We start from the raw sequence: 16,112 nt of genomic DNA, 5'->3' as shown, positions 1-16,112 counted from the left end.
TTTTCTTCTTGAATACTTTATTTATGGCACTCCATTGTATTCTTCCATCAGGAGGAAGAGCTTAGTACTGGTTATTTACTTTTACTCTACTTTTAATTGCCATTGCTTTTCAATGGCTAAATCTGTTAATTCGTAATGGGTTGCAAAAGAATTATAGTCTCAGTCTCTCATTCCTTCCCCATTTACTAGCTGAATAATTTCTAAAATAAGAGATTTACCCTTGGCTGGACGTGGTGACTCAGGCCTGTAATCCCAACACTTTGGGAGGCCGAGGCTGGCGGATCACCTGAGGATCTTGGGTAGCAAGATCAGGGAGTTCAAGGGTAGCAAGTATTAGTTCAAGGGTAGCAAGGCAGGGAGTTCAAGACCATCCTGACCAACATGAAGAAACTGTGTCTCTATTAAAAATACAAAATTATTCGGGCATGGTGGCGCATGCCTGTAATCCCAGCTACTCGGGAGGCGGAGATAGGAGAATTGCTTGAACCCGGGAGGCGGAGGTTGCAGTGAGCCGAGATGGCACCATCGCACTCCAGCCTGGGCATCAAGAGTGAAACTCTGTCTCAAAATAAACAAATAAATAAAGTGGAGCACTTGACAGCCATGGGAGAGAATCGGCTATGACCACACACAGCAAGATGATGAGCCCAACAAAGATGATGAGCCTGACTACATGAAAACAACTTTTAATTTCATTCAATCAGAACTGACAGAACTAATCTACAGTGTTACAAATCAAGACAGTGGTTACTCTAGAGTGGGGGAGGGTGGTTTATGAGTGAGTAGGACTCGATGTTTCTTGGAGGGTGGAAATGATGTTGCTTGATGAAGGTGTTGTTTATCTGAGTTTTCACTTGGTCAAAACCCACTGCCCACCTGTGATTTGTCCACCTTCCTCCATGCATGTTGTCCTTCATTCAAGTTTACATTTCTGGTGTTTTGAAACAATTCTCTCTAAGCTAATATAGAATTTCTCCTACTCCAAGTCCTTAGAAATGCTGCATTGAAAATACCAATGAATAGGCCGGGTGCGGTGGCTGACACCTGTAATCCCAGCACTTTCAGAGGCCGAGGCCAGCAGATCACGAGGTCAGGAGATCGAGACTATCCTGGCTAACACGGTGAAACCCTGTCTCTACTAAAAATACAAAAAAAAAATTAGCCGGGCGAGGTGGCGTGCGCCTGTAGTCCCAGCTACTCAGGAGGCTGAGGCAGGAGAATGGCATGAACCCCGGGGGGCGGAGCCTGAAGTGAGCCGAGATCGCGCCACTGCACTCCAGCCTGGGCGACAGTGAGACTCCGTCTCAAAAAAAAAAAAAAAGAAAAAAGAAAATATCAGTGAATTCTTTTTTAATTCCAGGAAATAAATGCCTGTGACTCAGATATTAAAAGGAGAACCTACAAGAGCAGTAGGCTTGGGAGCCGACAACAGAACAGCTTTGGAAAGGGCTGTCGAGCCAGGAACTAGGAATCAAAACCCAAATAGGACCACAGGAGGTAGAGGGCAGAAATTATGCCCCAGTAGTGCATGAACGAATGAATCAAGGGCAGTGACTCATGGGTTGCCTGCCCAGTCTGGAACTTGGGGAAAATAAAGTTGGAAAATTGGGGGATGGAAGAGAGAAGTGTGCATTGACCGCTTTCCATGGGAAGAGTGTGTGAAGACAGAGGTTGCATGTGGATGCCCACCAGAGGGTCTCCAAGGGGCTGGGGCTCCCTGTAACCAGGTGGGCCAGATGGCTTGATGGATGATGCCACTCAGCCGCACAAGGCTTGCTCATGAGTCCCTGCACAAAGTGGCCGTGGTGGCTGGGATGGACACTGCATGGACAGAGCAATTGAGTCACCACTCACCAAGGCTGACCTGGCAGCTGCCACTGCTGAGGACCCAGCCTGCCAAAAGCCGCTGTTTCTTTGAACAGAGAAAAAAAAACCGACAATGTTAATTAAGAGCAAGACAGTGCTATGACAGATAAACATGCCACTGCAGCCATAGTAGAGATGTAAACAATCCTGAAATTATAAAAAAAAATGTCGATGGAAAAGACTTACTGCAAGTAAAGAAGTTAAAACAGTTGTAAAAATTCTATTTCTGCCCAACTATATCCAGATTGTTTCACAGGGAAGTCCTACGAAAACTTCAAAGAAGGTTATTGGACTTATTTAAAATATTCAAGAGAATGGGGCAAAATACAGAAAGCTAGACAACTCACTTTACCAGCTATGAATAGTGTTAATTCTAAAGCCAGTTAGTGAACAAATAATAAAGAAACAAGATAGGAAAATCACTATTAATAATAAGATGTAAAATAGATGAGAAAGATAGTAGACTGTGTCCATCAGTGTGCTATAAACAAATTAAATATCTTGACCAAGTTATGAATCCCAAGAATGCAAGAATATTTAAACTTTAAACCTTTTAATGCATTTTAACACTTAATTCAATAATTTAAAAAGAGATAATCATATTTCACTAGATGTAGAAATCACTGTAGATGAAATCCAACACTACACCTGACCCACATTTCTTCAGTTATCTCCGCTTTTAAGAATTCGTGATCAGTGCAGCACTATTCACAATAGCAAAGGCAAGGAATCAACCCCGATGCCCATCAACAGTGGAATGGATAAAGAAAACTGCGGCACATATGCACCATGGTATGCTACCCAGCCAAAAAAACAAGAACGAAATCATGTCCTTCACAGCAACATGGATGGAGCTGGAGACCATTATTCTAAGCAAATTAATGTAGGAACAGAAAGCCAAATACCACATATTCTCACCTATAAGTGGCAGCTTAACATTGAGTACACATGGACACAAAGAAGGGAACAATAGACACTGGGGCCTCCTTGAGGGTGGAGGGTGGGAGGAGGGGGAGGATTAAAAAACTACCTATCAGGTATTGTGCTGATTACCTGAGTAACAAAACTATCTGCACACCAAACACCCATGCTACACAATTTTCCCATGTAACAAACCTGAATATGTATCCCTTGAGCCTAAAAAGTCAAAAAGAAAAAGAAAAAAAGAATTCCTGATCAGATTGAGCCCACCAAAATAATCCAGGACAATGGCCAGGGGTGGTGGCTCACGCCTGTAATCTCAGCACTTTGGGAGGCCAAGGCAGGTGGATCACGAGGTCAGAAGATCGAGACTATCTGGCTAACATGGTGAAACCCCATCTCTACTAAAAATACAAAAAAAAATTAGTCGGGCAGGTGGCGGCCGCCTGTAGTCCCAGCTACTCGGGAGGCTGAGGCAGGAGAATGGCATGAACCCGGGAGACGGAGCTTTCAGTGAGCCGACATCGCACCACTGCACTCCAGCCTGGGCGACAGAGCGAGACTCCGTCTCAAAATAATAATAATAATCCAGGGCAATCTTCCCTCTCAATGTCCACACCCTTAACCGTATCTGCAGTTCCTTTTGTTGTGTAAGATCACACATCCAAAGATTCTGGAGCTTAGGGTTTGAATATATTCGTGGGGCCATTATTCTGCCTATTACAATTATGTGGTGGCTGAATGAGGTTTAACATTAGTGTAATTATACTCCTAGAAGATGAAAGGCGAGTAATTAAAAGGAGACATTCCATAAGGAGACATGGCAAACAATTAAGTAAAGATATACACAGCCCCGTGAATGAAAGGAGATCCACATCGACTCAGATCACGCTGGAACTTCAGATGGTGAAGACAAACAGTGATCTTAAAAGTAGCCATAGAAGCTGGGCATGGTGGCTCACGTCTGTAATTCCAGCACTTTGGGAGGCCGAGGCAGGCAGATCATGAGGTCAGGAGTTCAAGACCAGCCTGACCCAACATGGTGAAACTCCACCTCTGCTAAAAATACAAAAATTAGCTGGGCTTGGTGGTACATGCCTGCAATCCCAGCTACTCAGGAGGCTGAGGCAGGAGAATCTCTTGAACCCAGGAGGCGGAGGTTGCAGTGAGCTGAGATCATGCCACTGCACTCCAGCCTGGGAGACAGAGCAAGACTCTGTCACCAAAAAAAAAAAAAAAAAAAAAAAAAAAAAAAGTAGCCATAGAAGAAACACAGATCTGGTCAGGTGTGGTGGCTCACACCTGTAATCCCAGCACTTTGGGAGGCCGAGGTGGGTGGATCACAAGATCAAGAGATTGAGAACATCCTGGCCAACATGATGAAACACTGTCTCTACTAAAAATACAAAAAAATCAGCTGGGCATGGTGGCGCGCACCTGTAGTCCCAGGCGGGAGAATCACTTGAGCCAGGGAGGCAGAGCTTGCAGTGAGACGAGATCACGCCACTGCACTCTAGCCTGGGCAACAGAGCAAGACTCCATCTCAAAAAAATAAAAATAAAATAAAAGGAAATACAGATCATTTAAGATTTTATTTTATTTTATTTATTTTATTTGAGATGGAGTCTCACACCCAGGCTGGAGTGCAATGGTGCCATCTTGGCTCACTGCAACCTCTGTCTCCCGGGTTCAAGCAATTCTCTGGCCTCAGCCTCCCAAGTAGCCGGGATTACAGGTGCACACTACTATACCTGGCTAATTTTTGTATTTTTAGTAAAGACAGGGTTTCACCTTGTTGGTCAGGCTGGTCTCGAACTCCCGACCTCAGATGATCCACCTGCCTCGGCCTCCCCTAGTGCTGGGATTACAGGCGTGAGTCACCATGCCCAACCAACAGATCATTTAAAATGCACCTGGATTGGAATGTAGCTGATGTCTCTCCCTGTCAGCCCCAGTAGCCAGAAGAGACATCGGCATTCATGAGCTGAGGGAAAAATCAACATCAAACTAGGAATTTGTGGCTGGCAAACCCACCTTTCGAGGCAGGCGGATCATGAGGTCAGGAGTTTGAGACCACCCTGGCCAGCATGGTGAAACCCCATCTCTACTAAAAATAAAAAAATTAGCCGGGCATGGTGGCACGCGCCTGTAGTCCCAGCTCCTTGGGAGGCTGTGGCAGGGGAATCACTTGAACCCGGGAGCCCGAGGTTGCTGTGAGCTGAGATCGCGCCACTGCACTCCAGCCTGAGCGACAGAGTGAGACCCTGTCTCAATAAATAAATAAGAAAGAAAGTTAAATAAGGTCACAGGGTGGGGCCGTAATCTGATGGGACTGGTGTTTCTAAGAGGAAAACACAGAGATGTCTCTCTTTCTGCAAGCACACAGAGGAAAGGCCACAGGAGGACATAGTGAGAAGGTGGCCATCTACAAACCAGGAAGAGAGCCCTCACTAACCAGAAACCAAATTTTCCAGTACTTTGATTTTAAGATTTTGTTATTGAATGAATGTTTGTGTGTTAAATTCATATGGCAAAGCTCTAATTCCCAGCGTGATGGCATTAAGAGGTGGACCTTTGGGAGGTTATTAGATTCAGATGAGGTCAAGAGATTGACCCCATGATGGGATTAGTGTCCTCAGAAGAAGGGGAAGAGACTGGAGCTCTCATTCTCTTCACCACATGAGGATATGGCAAGAAGGCAGCTGTCTGCCAGGCAGGAAGAGGAACCTCATCCTGAACTGAATCTGCTGGCACCCTGATCTCGGAATATCAGCCACAAGATTTGTGAGAAACGAATTTCTATTGTTTAAGCCACGCGTCTGTGGTGTTTTGTTATGGCAGCCCTGTGACTGAGTACCCCATTTTCCTTAAAATTGTCTTTATTTTTTTTCTTTTTCCCTGTATGTTTGCCTCTTACTTAGCTCTTTAGGAATACAATTAAACCTTTACCTTCTCTCTCCCAAACACTCCCTACACTGCAGGCTTACCTATGTGTGGGTTTAGAAGTTACAGGGATTGGCCAGGCATGGTGGCTCACGCCTGCAATCCCATCACTTTGGGAGGCCAAGGCAGGTGGATTACCTGAGGTCAGGCGTTCAAGACCAGCCTGGCCAACATGGTGAAACCCCATCTCTACTAAAAATACAAAAATTAGCCGGGCGTGGTGGCAGGTGCCTATAATCCCAGCTACTCGGGAGGCTGAGGCAAGAGAATCGCTTGAACCTGGGAGGCAAAGATTGTAGCGAGGTGAGATGACACCATTGCACTCCAGCCTGGGCAACAAGAGCGAAACTCCGTCTCAGAAAAAAAAAAAAAAAAGAAAAGAAGTTCTAGAGACCAAATCTTAAGACAAACCAAGCACCTCCAGAACTCTCCCCAACCAGGCGATTGCCTTGAGACAGTGGTTGATTTACAAGCTAGTTCTGCCCACAATGGTGCCAGTCAGACCACCGAATGGATAAGCCATCAAACAAGTCATGTAGACCTCACACCTCCTTACCCCTTCCCCTGCAAGCCAGTCACACCAAGTCCGCCTTTATAAACCCTTGCCTTCTCCCTAGAAATATGAAGTGGTCACTTTGAATGGGAATTTGGCCACTTCCCCACTACTAGTTTTGGTTAATAAAGTTACTTTCTTACTACAGACCTCATGCTTGTTATCTGAATTTGTAAGCAGCAAGCAGCCAGACCTGAGTTTAGTTACAGTCCAAGATGACTAAGGCAATCCCCAAAACCAAATAGTAACTCCCCCTCTCCAGTCTCAGACCCAGCTTTAAGATCGCAGCATTTATTCGTCCATTTAACATATATTTAGTGAGTGCCTCTGTGCTAGGCATTGTTCTAGGCCTGGTGATCATTTAATCAATAAAAGACAAACACCTGCTCCCTGATGCTTACAGTCTGAAAGACAGACAATAAAGAAAAACATAATAGCAATAGTGGGTTACATGGATGTGTTCCAGTAACAAAAACATCTTAAAATAAAACAACAGACTTTATGGATGTTCTCTCTTTCCCTGGGTTGACTGGGCTCAGCCAGGCAGCTCTTCTGCTCCATGTGACATGGGCAAAAGCTGCCATCATCTGGAGCCCAAGGGGCCCAGAACATTCAAGGGGCTTACTGGGGCTATTAACTCGGTGGTCTAGGTTCTCCTCCACCTGCTGCTTCACATGGCTAGGCTGCTCCCAGCTCCATACCTGGGCTTCAGAGAGGGTGTTTCAAGACACCAAGTCAGAACCACAAGGGATCTTATGTAAGAACCTCAGAAGTCAGGCAGTGTCATGATCCCCATGTTCTAGTCACCAAAACCAGTCTCAGATCCAAGAGTCAGGGAGTAGGGGGATTACGCTCAGGTCTTGATAGAGGATGGCAAAGTCACATCGCTAAACAGCATGTGGGATCGAAGAGATTGGTGAAGCCATCTTTGGAAAAAGACATTTTCATACTTAGAAAGAGATAAGAGATAAGAAAAATAATAATACAAAGTAGAGAATCAACGCAAAGTCATACAGGTGGCATTTTTAAATAGGATGGTCAGGGCCAGGTGCGGTGGCTCACGCCTGTAATCCCAGCACTTTGGGAGGCCGAGGTGGGCAGATCCCCTGAGGTCAGGAGTTCAAGACCAGCCTGGCCAAGATGGCAAAACCCAATCTCTACTAAAAATACAAAAATTGGGCTGGTCGCGGTGGCACATACCTGTAATCCTAGCACTTTGGGAGACCAAGGCTGGCAGATCACAAGGTCAGGAGTTGGAGACCAGCCTGATCAACATGGTGAAACCCCATCTCTTCTAAAAATGCAAAAATTAGCCAGAAGTGGTGGTGTGCACCTGTAATCCCAGCTACTCAGGAGGCTGAGGCAGGAGAATCGCTTGAACATGGGAGAAAGAGGTTGCAGTGAGCCGAGATCGCACCACTGCACCCCAGCCTGGGTGACAGAGTGAGACCCTGTCTAAATAAATAAATAAATAAATAAATACAAATAGGATGGTCAGGTGGGCCTCTTGGAGGGGCCACGTGAGCAGACTTGAGAAGGAGAGAAACAGCCATGCAGATATTTGAAGGAAGAACCCTCCAGTATCCCGCTCTAAGCATACCCAGGACTCTGCTCTGGGGCAGACCCTAAAGCTGCAGTGGAAATGGAGGTGGCCACACTCACAGAGACTGTGGCAGAGAGTGATGGGGATTTGGGTCTCCCCTTCTTGCTGTGGCTGTTAGAAGTGCTGGAGTTGGGGAGGGAAAGGCACTGGCATGTGGAGGAAGACTAGGAGAGGAGGGGAGGCTGAGTGTGTCCCACTCTCACTCCACCTCTCTGTTCTCTATCTCCTGCACCCGGTGCCTCCCCGACTTCCCCAAAGTTGTGGTCCCTGACAAGGAGGACCCTGAGGGCAACCACACCTTGCCATGCAGAGCACGTGGCTTCTCACTTGCCAACCTCACTCTGACCTGGCTGCAGGAAGGGAAGGAGCCAACTCTGGACTCAAGACTCAAGGGGACCAGACCCAGGGAGATGAGACATATCAGGGCTGGGCAGCTGTGGGGGACCCTCCCAGAGAAGGCATGAGATACACCTGCCTGCAGGTGCCCCTGGGCCTGGAGAAGCCCCTCAGTGTGACTAGGTGAGGTGTTGTCAGAGGACCAGGGACTGAGGGTGGGGCGTCCCATCCAGACCCTGCCCCCTCTCTGCCCCAGCACCCAAGGCCCCTTCCTCCCTCCTCTGTGGAGATGCTGGGGATGTCCTCATTCTCCCTCTGAGCACTCACATCTCACCCCTCATCTGTCTCTCTAACCTCCTTCCTTTCTGCTGCAGCTCCCGCCCCAGCCCCAGGCTCTGGCCTCTCTCTCCCCACTTCCACCCTCCAGGGGGTGAGGGTTCACTTCCCTCTGAGGAGCCAGCACTAGGTGAGAGGCTAGGAGAAGGAAAAACTCATGGGCCATGGGTTGGAAGGGAGAATGGGCACTGAAATGGAAGGGGTGGGGAGACAGAAAAGGCAGGTGTTTCCAAATCACCATTTTTCTATCATGGTCCAAGGGTGCCGTCCTTCTCCCAGGCCCAGGGATGTGGAAAGAGCAGCAGGAATTGGGAAATACTCCACAGGAAAGAACAACGTGACTCCTCCCTCCACCGTCTTCTTCCTCTTGCCTATTCTGGTCAATGCTGTAAGTGAATCATGTTACCAAAAGGTGAAATGTTTATTTTAGGAAAGTCTCCAAATATTACGGAATAAAATTACTAGTGTCTAAGCCCTGCATACTGAAAAACAGAAGCTTTAAGAAATAAAGACCTGCATGGAGAGTTGGTCATCAAGTCGGGGATGTCAAAGTCTGAGCGGAATCAGCTCTTTTTTTCTTTCCCTTTTTCTTTTTTTTGAGACGGTATCTTGCTCTGTCGCCCAGGCTGGAGTGCAGTGGCGCGATCTCAGCTCACTGCAACCTCTGCCTCCCTGACTCAAGCAATTCTCCTGTCTCAGGCTCCCAAGTAGCTGGGATTACAGGCATGCACCACCACGCCGAGATAACTTTTGTATTTTTCAGCAGAGACGAGGTTTCGCCATATTGGCCAGGCTGGTCTCAAACTCCTGACCTCAGGTGATCCGCCTGCCTCAGCCTCCCAAAGTTCTGGGATTACAGGCATGAGCCACCGCGCCCAGCTGAATCAGCTCTAAAGTGGTGCTGAAGTGAGAGCCATTTATGTGCCTGTGTGAATTCAGGCAGTTCTTGAGACCTCTGTGTTCTCCTTAGAAGAGTGAAATGAGCACCCAGTGCCCAGACCTTGGTTATAATACATCATTCTCTGATAAAAGGATTCAGGGCTTCTTAAAAAAACAGCTGATTCTAGGGCTGGCATAGGAAAAATATAAGATGAGCCTGGAACATCTTGTAATGCCAGAAAGTAGCCCCCACCCATCTCCCAACCCACACCACCAAAAAATAAGGGCATGTCAGAGGGACACAGGAGTCAACCTGAAAGAGCTCCCTATGGACAAAGCTGGAATAATCTGAGCAACAAAGTTACAACAGTATTGGATTATAACCCAAAATATAAATAAATATTCATTCCACACTGATTTATGTAATCAAAAATAATTAAATAAATAAATAGGGAAGAAAGGGCAAATCTTCCTTACAGAAGAATTTCAAAAAATATATCATGAGAATCTCTGTTCCAGCAGATTGGAGTTTTATTTCTCTCACCTTGAATACGGGCTGGACTTGCCGACTTGCTTCCAAAGACTAGAGTATGAAAAAGGAAAAATAATAACTTTACAGTGGAGAAATGTAGCAGACACTACCTTAACCAAGCAATCAGAGTCATGTTAACATCTTGCCCCCCAGAAATGATGTGATGAGGACACTCCCCTCTATGGTATTCTTCCCTTAAACCCATAACCCCAATCTAATCATAAGGAAGCATCAGACAAACCCAAAGTGAGGGACATTCTACAAATTATCTATCCAGTATTCTTCAAAACTTTCAAGGTCATGAAAACAGGTAAAGACTGAGAAACTCATGATCAGAAAGACTAGGGAGACCCAAAAGCTAAATGCATTAATGGGCCCTGGAAAAACTGGTGAAGTCCAAATAAAGTCTACAGTTTAGCGAATAGTATTATAGCAATGTTAATTTCTTAGTTTCTTAGTCTTGACATAATTTTGTTAGATGTTAACATTAAGGAAAGCTGGGGTTTATGGAAACTCTGTGTTCTAGCTTTGCAACCCTTTAAATCTATTATTGTTATTGTTATTGGTTTTTTTTGTTTGTTTTGTTTTTGTTTTTTTTTTTTGAGATGGAGTCTCACTCTATCGCCCAGGCTGGAGTGCAATGGCGCAATCTCAGCTCACTGCAACCTCCACCTCCTGGGTTCAAGAAATTGTCCTGCCTCAGCCTTCTCAGTAGCTGGGATTCCAGGCACCCGTCACCACGCTCGGCTAGTTTTTGTATTTTCAGTACAGATGGGGTTTCGTCATGTTGGCCAGGGTGGTCTCAAACTCCGGACCTCAGGTGATCCGCCCGCCTCGGCCCCCCAGAGTTAAATCTATTATTATTTAAAACAAATTTAATTAAAAATGAAATGAAGCTAGGCACAGTAGCTCATGCCTGTAATCCCAGCCCTTTGGGAAGCCAATTTAAGCCCAGGAGTTTGAGAGAAGCCTGGGCAACATAGTGAGACCTTGTCTTATAAAAAAATTTTAATATAAAAAATGAAATGAAGACATATATTAAATAAATTAAGTTGATAATTAATAACATTCAGAAACAGAAAACATCAGCCCCAAATGGGTTTACTGATAAATTCTACCAAACATTTAAGGAAAAAAATTATACCAATTTTCTATAATCTCTTCCAGAAGACATACTTTCTTTTGTTGTTGTTGTTGTTATTCAGTTTTAATTTCATAATCGTAAACTTAACGCTACAATCCAGGTAGGCATGGAAGGGAACAAGGAAAACATGAAACCCAAAGGGAACTGCAGCGAGAGCACAAAGATTCTAGGATACTGCAAGCAGATGGATGGAGGGTGCTCTCCTGAGCTACAGAAGCAATGGTCTAGTGATTAAGATAAAACACAAGTCAGACCAGGCGCGGTGGCTCATGCCTGTAATTCCAGCACTTTGGGAGGCTGACACAGGTGGGATCACCGGAGGTCAGGAGTTCGAGACCAACCTGACCAACACGGAGAAACCCCATCTCTACTAAAAATACAAAATTAGCCGGGTGTGGTGGTGCCTGCCTATAATCCCAGCTACTCGGGAGGCTGAGGCAGGAGAATCGCCTGAACTCAGGAAGCAGAGTTTGCAGTGAGCCGAGATGGCGTCATTGCACTCCAGCCTGGCAACAAGAGTGAAACTCAGTCTCAAAAAACAAACAAACAAAAAAAAAACACAAGTCAAAGTTAGTCGAGTTGTGTACAGTCAGCGATGGTGATCTTGATGGTCTTGCCATTCCCGGACCCAAAGTGCTCCATGGCCTCCACAATATCCATGCCATCTTTCACCTTGCCAAAGACCATGTGCTTGCCATCCAACCACTCGGTCTTGGCAGTGCAGATGAAAAACTGGGAATCGCCCAGGTGTGGTGGCTCACGCCGTAATCCCAGCACTTTGGGAGGCCGAGGTGGGCAGATTACCTGAGGTCAGGAGTTCGAGACCAGCCTGACCAAACATGGTGAAACCTCATCTCTACCAAAAATACAAAAATTAGCCAGGCATGGTGGCGCATGCCTGTGATCCCAGCTACTCAGGAGGCTGAGGCAGGAGAATTGCTTGAACCTGGGAGGTGGAAGTTGCAGTGAGCCAAGATCACATCACTGCACTCCAGCCCGGGCGACAGAGTAAGACTCCATCTCAAAAAAAAGAAAAAGGCCGGGCGCGGTGGCTCACGCTTGTAATCCCAGCACTTTGGGAGGCCGAGGCGGGCGGATCATGAGGTCAGGAGATCGAGACCACGGTGAAACCCCGTCTCTACTAAAAATACAAAAAATTAGCCGGGCGTGGTGGCGGGCGTCTGTAGTCCCAGCTACTCGGAGAGGCTGAGGCAGGAGAATGGCGTGAACCCGGGAGGCGGAGCTTGCAGTGAGCCGAGATTGCGCCACTGCACTCCAGCCTGGGCGACAGAGCAAGACTCCGTCTCAAAAAAAAAAAAAAAAAAAAAAAAAAAAAAAGAAAAAAAGGAAAAAAGAAAAACTAGGAATCATTTGTGTTGGGTCCAGCATTTGCCATGGACAAGATGCCAGGACCTGTATGCTTTAGGATGAAGTTCTCGTCATCAAATTTCTCCCCATAGATGGACTTGCCACCAGTGCCATTATGGCGTGTGAAGTCACCACCCTGACACATAAACCCCGGAATAATTCTGTGAAAGGAGGAACCTTTATAACCAAATCCTTTCTCTCCAGTGCTCAGAGCACGAAAGTTTTCTGCTGTCTTTGGAAACTTGTCTGCAAACAGCTTGAAGGAGACACAGCCCAAGGGCTCGCCATTGACAGCGATGTCGAAGGACACGGTGGGGTTGACCACGGCTGATAGTATGGGGCTCCTCCTAATGGTGGCGTCTGCAAAGCCAAGACAGACACTTTCTATCTCATTTCATGAGGCCGGGATTCCATGAGGGAATACTTTCTAACTAATTCCATGAGGCCAGCATTAGCCAAATACCAAAATCAGATGACGACTTTACAAAAAAAGAAAACCACAGACCAATATCTCTCATGAACATAGATGCAAAAATCCTCAGCAAAATGCTAGTAAATCAAATCCACAATGTATGAAAAGAGCAATACACCATGACTAAGTGAGATTTATCCCAGGTATGCAAAGTTACTTCAACATTTGAAAATCAGTTAATGTAATCCATTAAATCAACTGGCTAAAGAAGAAAATCACATGATCATATCAATAGAGGCAGAAAAAGCAATTGACAACATCCAACACCCATTCACGATGATTGAAAAAAAATCTCTTAGCAAGCTAGGAATAGAGAAGACCTTACTCAACTTGATAAACAACATCCACAAAACATCCACAGCTAACATCACACTTAATGATGAGAAACTAAAAGCTTGCCTGCTAAGATCAGAACAAGGCAGGAATGACCCTCTCAACATGGCTTTTCAACGTTGTACTGGAAGTCCTAGCTAAAGCAGTAAGACAAGAAAAGGAACTAAAAGGTATACAAATTTGGAACAAGAAATAAAACTGTCTTTGTTTACAGATGATATGATTGTCTATGTAGAAAATCAAAAAGAATCCTCACATAAAAAACTCCTGGAACTAACAAGCAATTATAGCAAGGTTGCAGGATATAAAGTTAATATGTAAAAGCCAATCACTTTTCTATGTATCAGCAATGAGCATGTAGAATTCGCCATTTAATTTTTTTTTTTTTTCAAGACAGTGTCTTGCTCTGTCGCCCAGGCTAGAGTGCAGTGGCACGATCTCAGCTCACTGCAACCTCCTCCTCCAGTGTTCAAGCAATTCTCCTGCCTCAGCCTCCTGAGTAGCTGAGATTACAGGCATGCCCCACCATGCCCAGCTAATTTTTGTATTTTTAGTAGAGACAGGGTTTCACCATGTTGGCCAGGCTGATCTCGAACTTCTGACCTCATGTTCCGCCTGCCTCAGCCTCCCAAAGTGCTGGGATTACAGGCGTGAGCCACCGCGCCTGGTCCAGAATTTGCCATTTAAAACACAATATCACTTACATTAGCACCCCCAAAAATGAAACACTTAGGTACAAATCTAAGAAAATATGTACAAGATCTATATGAAGAAAACTACAAAACTGACAAAAGAAATCAAAGAACTAAACAAATGGAGAGATATTTCATGTTCATAGGAAGGCTCAATACTGCTAATATATCTGTTCTTTCCAACTTGATCTGTGGAATGACTGCAATCTCAATAAAAAACCTCAGTAAGTTATTTTGTGGATATTAACAAACTGATTCAAACTTTATATGGTGAGGCAAAAGACCTAGCCAGCACAATATAGAAGAAAAGTAAAGTCAAAGACCACCACTACCTGACTTGGACTTTCTATAAAGCCATAGTAATCAAGACAGAGTGGTGATTAGCATAGCCATTGTGGGAAACAGTATGGAGATTCTGCAAAAATTTTAAAAATAGAAATACCACATGATCCAGCAATCCCACTAATGGGTATATATCCAAAGGATATGAAATCAGTATGTTGAGATATTTGCACTCCCATGTTCATTGCATCATTATTCTTTTTTTTTTTTTCCTTTAGAGACAGAGTCTATGTTGCCCAGGGCAACTCCTGGCCTCAAGCGATCCTGCTGTCTCAGCTTCCCAATTAGCTGGGATTATAGGCACGAGACACTGCACCTGGCTGCGGCATTATTCTCAATAGCCAAGATATAGAATCCACCTAAGTGTCCATCAATGGATGAATGGATAAAGAAAATGTGGTATATATAAAAAATGGAATAGTATTCAGCCTTAAAAAAACAAAATCCTGTCATTTGTGACAACATGGATGAACCTGGAAGACGTTATGTTAAGTGAAATAAGCCAGGCACAGAAAGACAAATACAATCTCACTTATATGTGGAGTATAGAAAAAGTCAGACTCATAAATAGAGAGTAAACTGGTGGTTATCAGAGGCTGGGAGGTGGGGGAATTGGGGAGATGTTAGTCAAAGAACGCAAGATTTCAGTTAGGAAAAATAAGTTCAAGAGATCTATTGTAGGCCGGGCGCGGTGGCTCACGCTTGTAATCCCAGCACTTTGGGAGGCCGAGGCGGGCGGATCACGAGGTCAGGAGATCGAGACCATGGTGAAACCCCGTCTCTACTAAAAATACAAAAAATTAGCCGGGCGTGGTGGCGGGCGCCTGTAGTCCCAGCTACTCGGAGAGGCTGAGGCAGGAGAATGGCGTGAACCCGGGAGGCGGAGCTTGCAGTGAGCCGAGATCGCGCCACTGCACTCCAGCCTGGGCGACAGAGCGAGACTCTGTCTCAAAAAAAAAAAAAAAAAAAAAAAAAAAAAAAAGAGATCTATTGTAACTTACGGTGACTAAACTTAATAACAACATATTGTGTATTTCAAAATAGTATGAGAATAGCTTTAAGCATTCTCATCACACACACGCAAAATATGTATGTGAGGTAATGTACATATTATTAAATTGTTTGGTTCATCCGTTCCACAATGTGTATGTATGTATGTGCATATATATATATAAAAACATGATGTACACCATAAATGTATAAAATTTGTCAATAGAAAAATTAACTTTAGAAAGACAGAGTGGCATTGGCAAAGAATAGACAAATTGATCCACTTGAGCAGAATAGAGCGCCAAGAAATAGTCCCACATAAATACAAGGAGCAAAGACAATACAATAAAGATAGTTTTTTCAGTAAATGATGCTGGAACAACTGGACAGCCACATACAAGAAAAATGAAAAGAGCTCTCTTAAAAGGTTACTGTGAAAGCCACCTGTGACAGTAACAGAAAGTGACCAGCAGGGTCTCTGACACTTAGTAATGTAATCTCTCTCACTGTAATGTAATGGCTAAACTTCAACATCCCTCAGCCCCCATCTCCATAAGACTTACCCATAGAGGCAACAATGATTCCTGTCAGTCACCCCGTCCTGCCAATCCACTGGGTAGGATACAATATTGAAGGGCCCATCAGCACACTGGCCTTAGGGGGCTCTGCAGCCCCTTGACCTTGTGGAACATGCTGGCCTTAATCTCCTCTTGTCCCTGGCTAAAGACAGGCCCCTCCTGCGGAGGCCAGGCCAGAATGCTCATCTGATTAAGACTATATTAAGAGTCAGGAATAACAAAAA

General features: G+C 45.0%; 1 protein-coding gene across 1 annotated transcript; it reads right to left on the bottom strand.

Moving 5' to 3' along the window:
* Positions 1 to 11,683: 11,683 nt before the first annotated feature.
* LOC129473145 (peptidyl-prolyl cis-trans isomerase A-like) lies at positions 11,684 to 15,877 on the bottom strand. The gene is made up of 3 exons (XM_055263392.2): positions 15,874 to 15,877; positions 12,484 to 12,841; positions 11,684 to 11,855 (listed from the first exon to the last, which is right to left on the bottom strand). The coding sequence occupies exons 1-3, from the start codon at positions 15,875 to 15,877 to the stop codon at positions 11,684 to 11,686; spliced, it is 534 nt and encodes a 177-aa protein (XP_055119367.2).
* Positions 15,878 to 16,112: the final 235 nt, after the last annotated feature.

This window comes from Symphalangus syndactylus, chromosome 23, assembly GCF_028878055.3.
Source record: "Symphalangus syndactylus isolate Jambi chromosome 23, NHGRI_mSymSyn1-v2.1_pri, whole genome shotgun sequence".
NCBI lineage: Eukaryota > Metazoa > Chordata > Mammalia > Primates > Hylobatidae > Symphalangus > Symphalangus syndactylus.
This window is presented reverse-complemented; position numbering and strand designations above follow the sequence as displayed.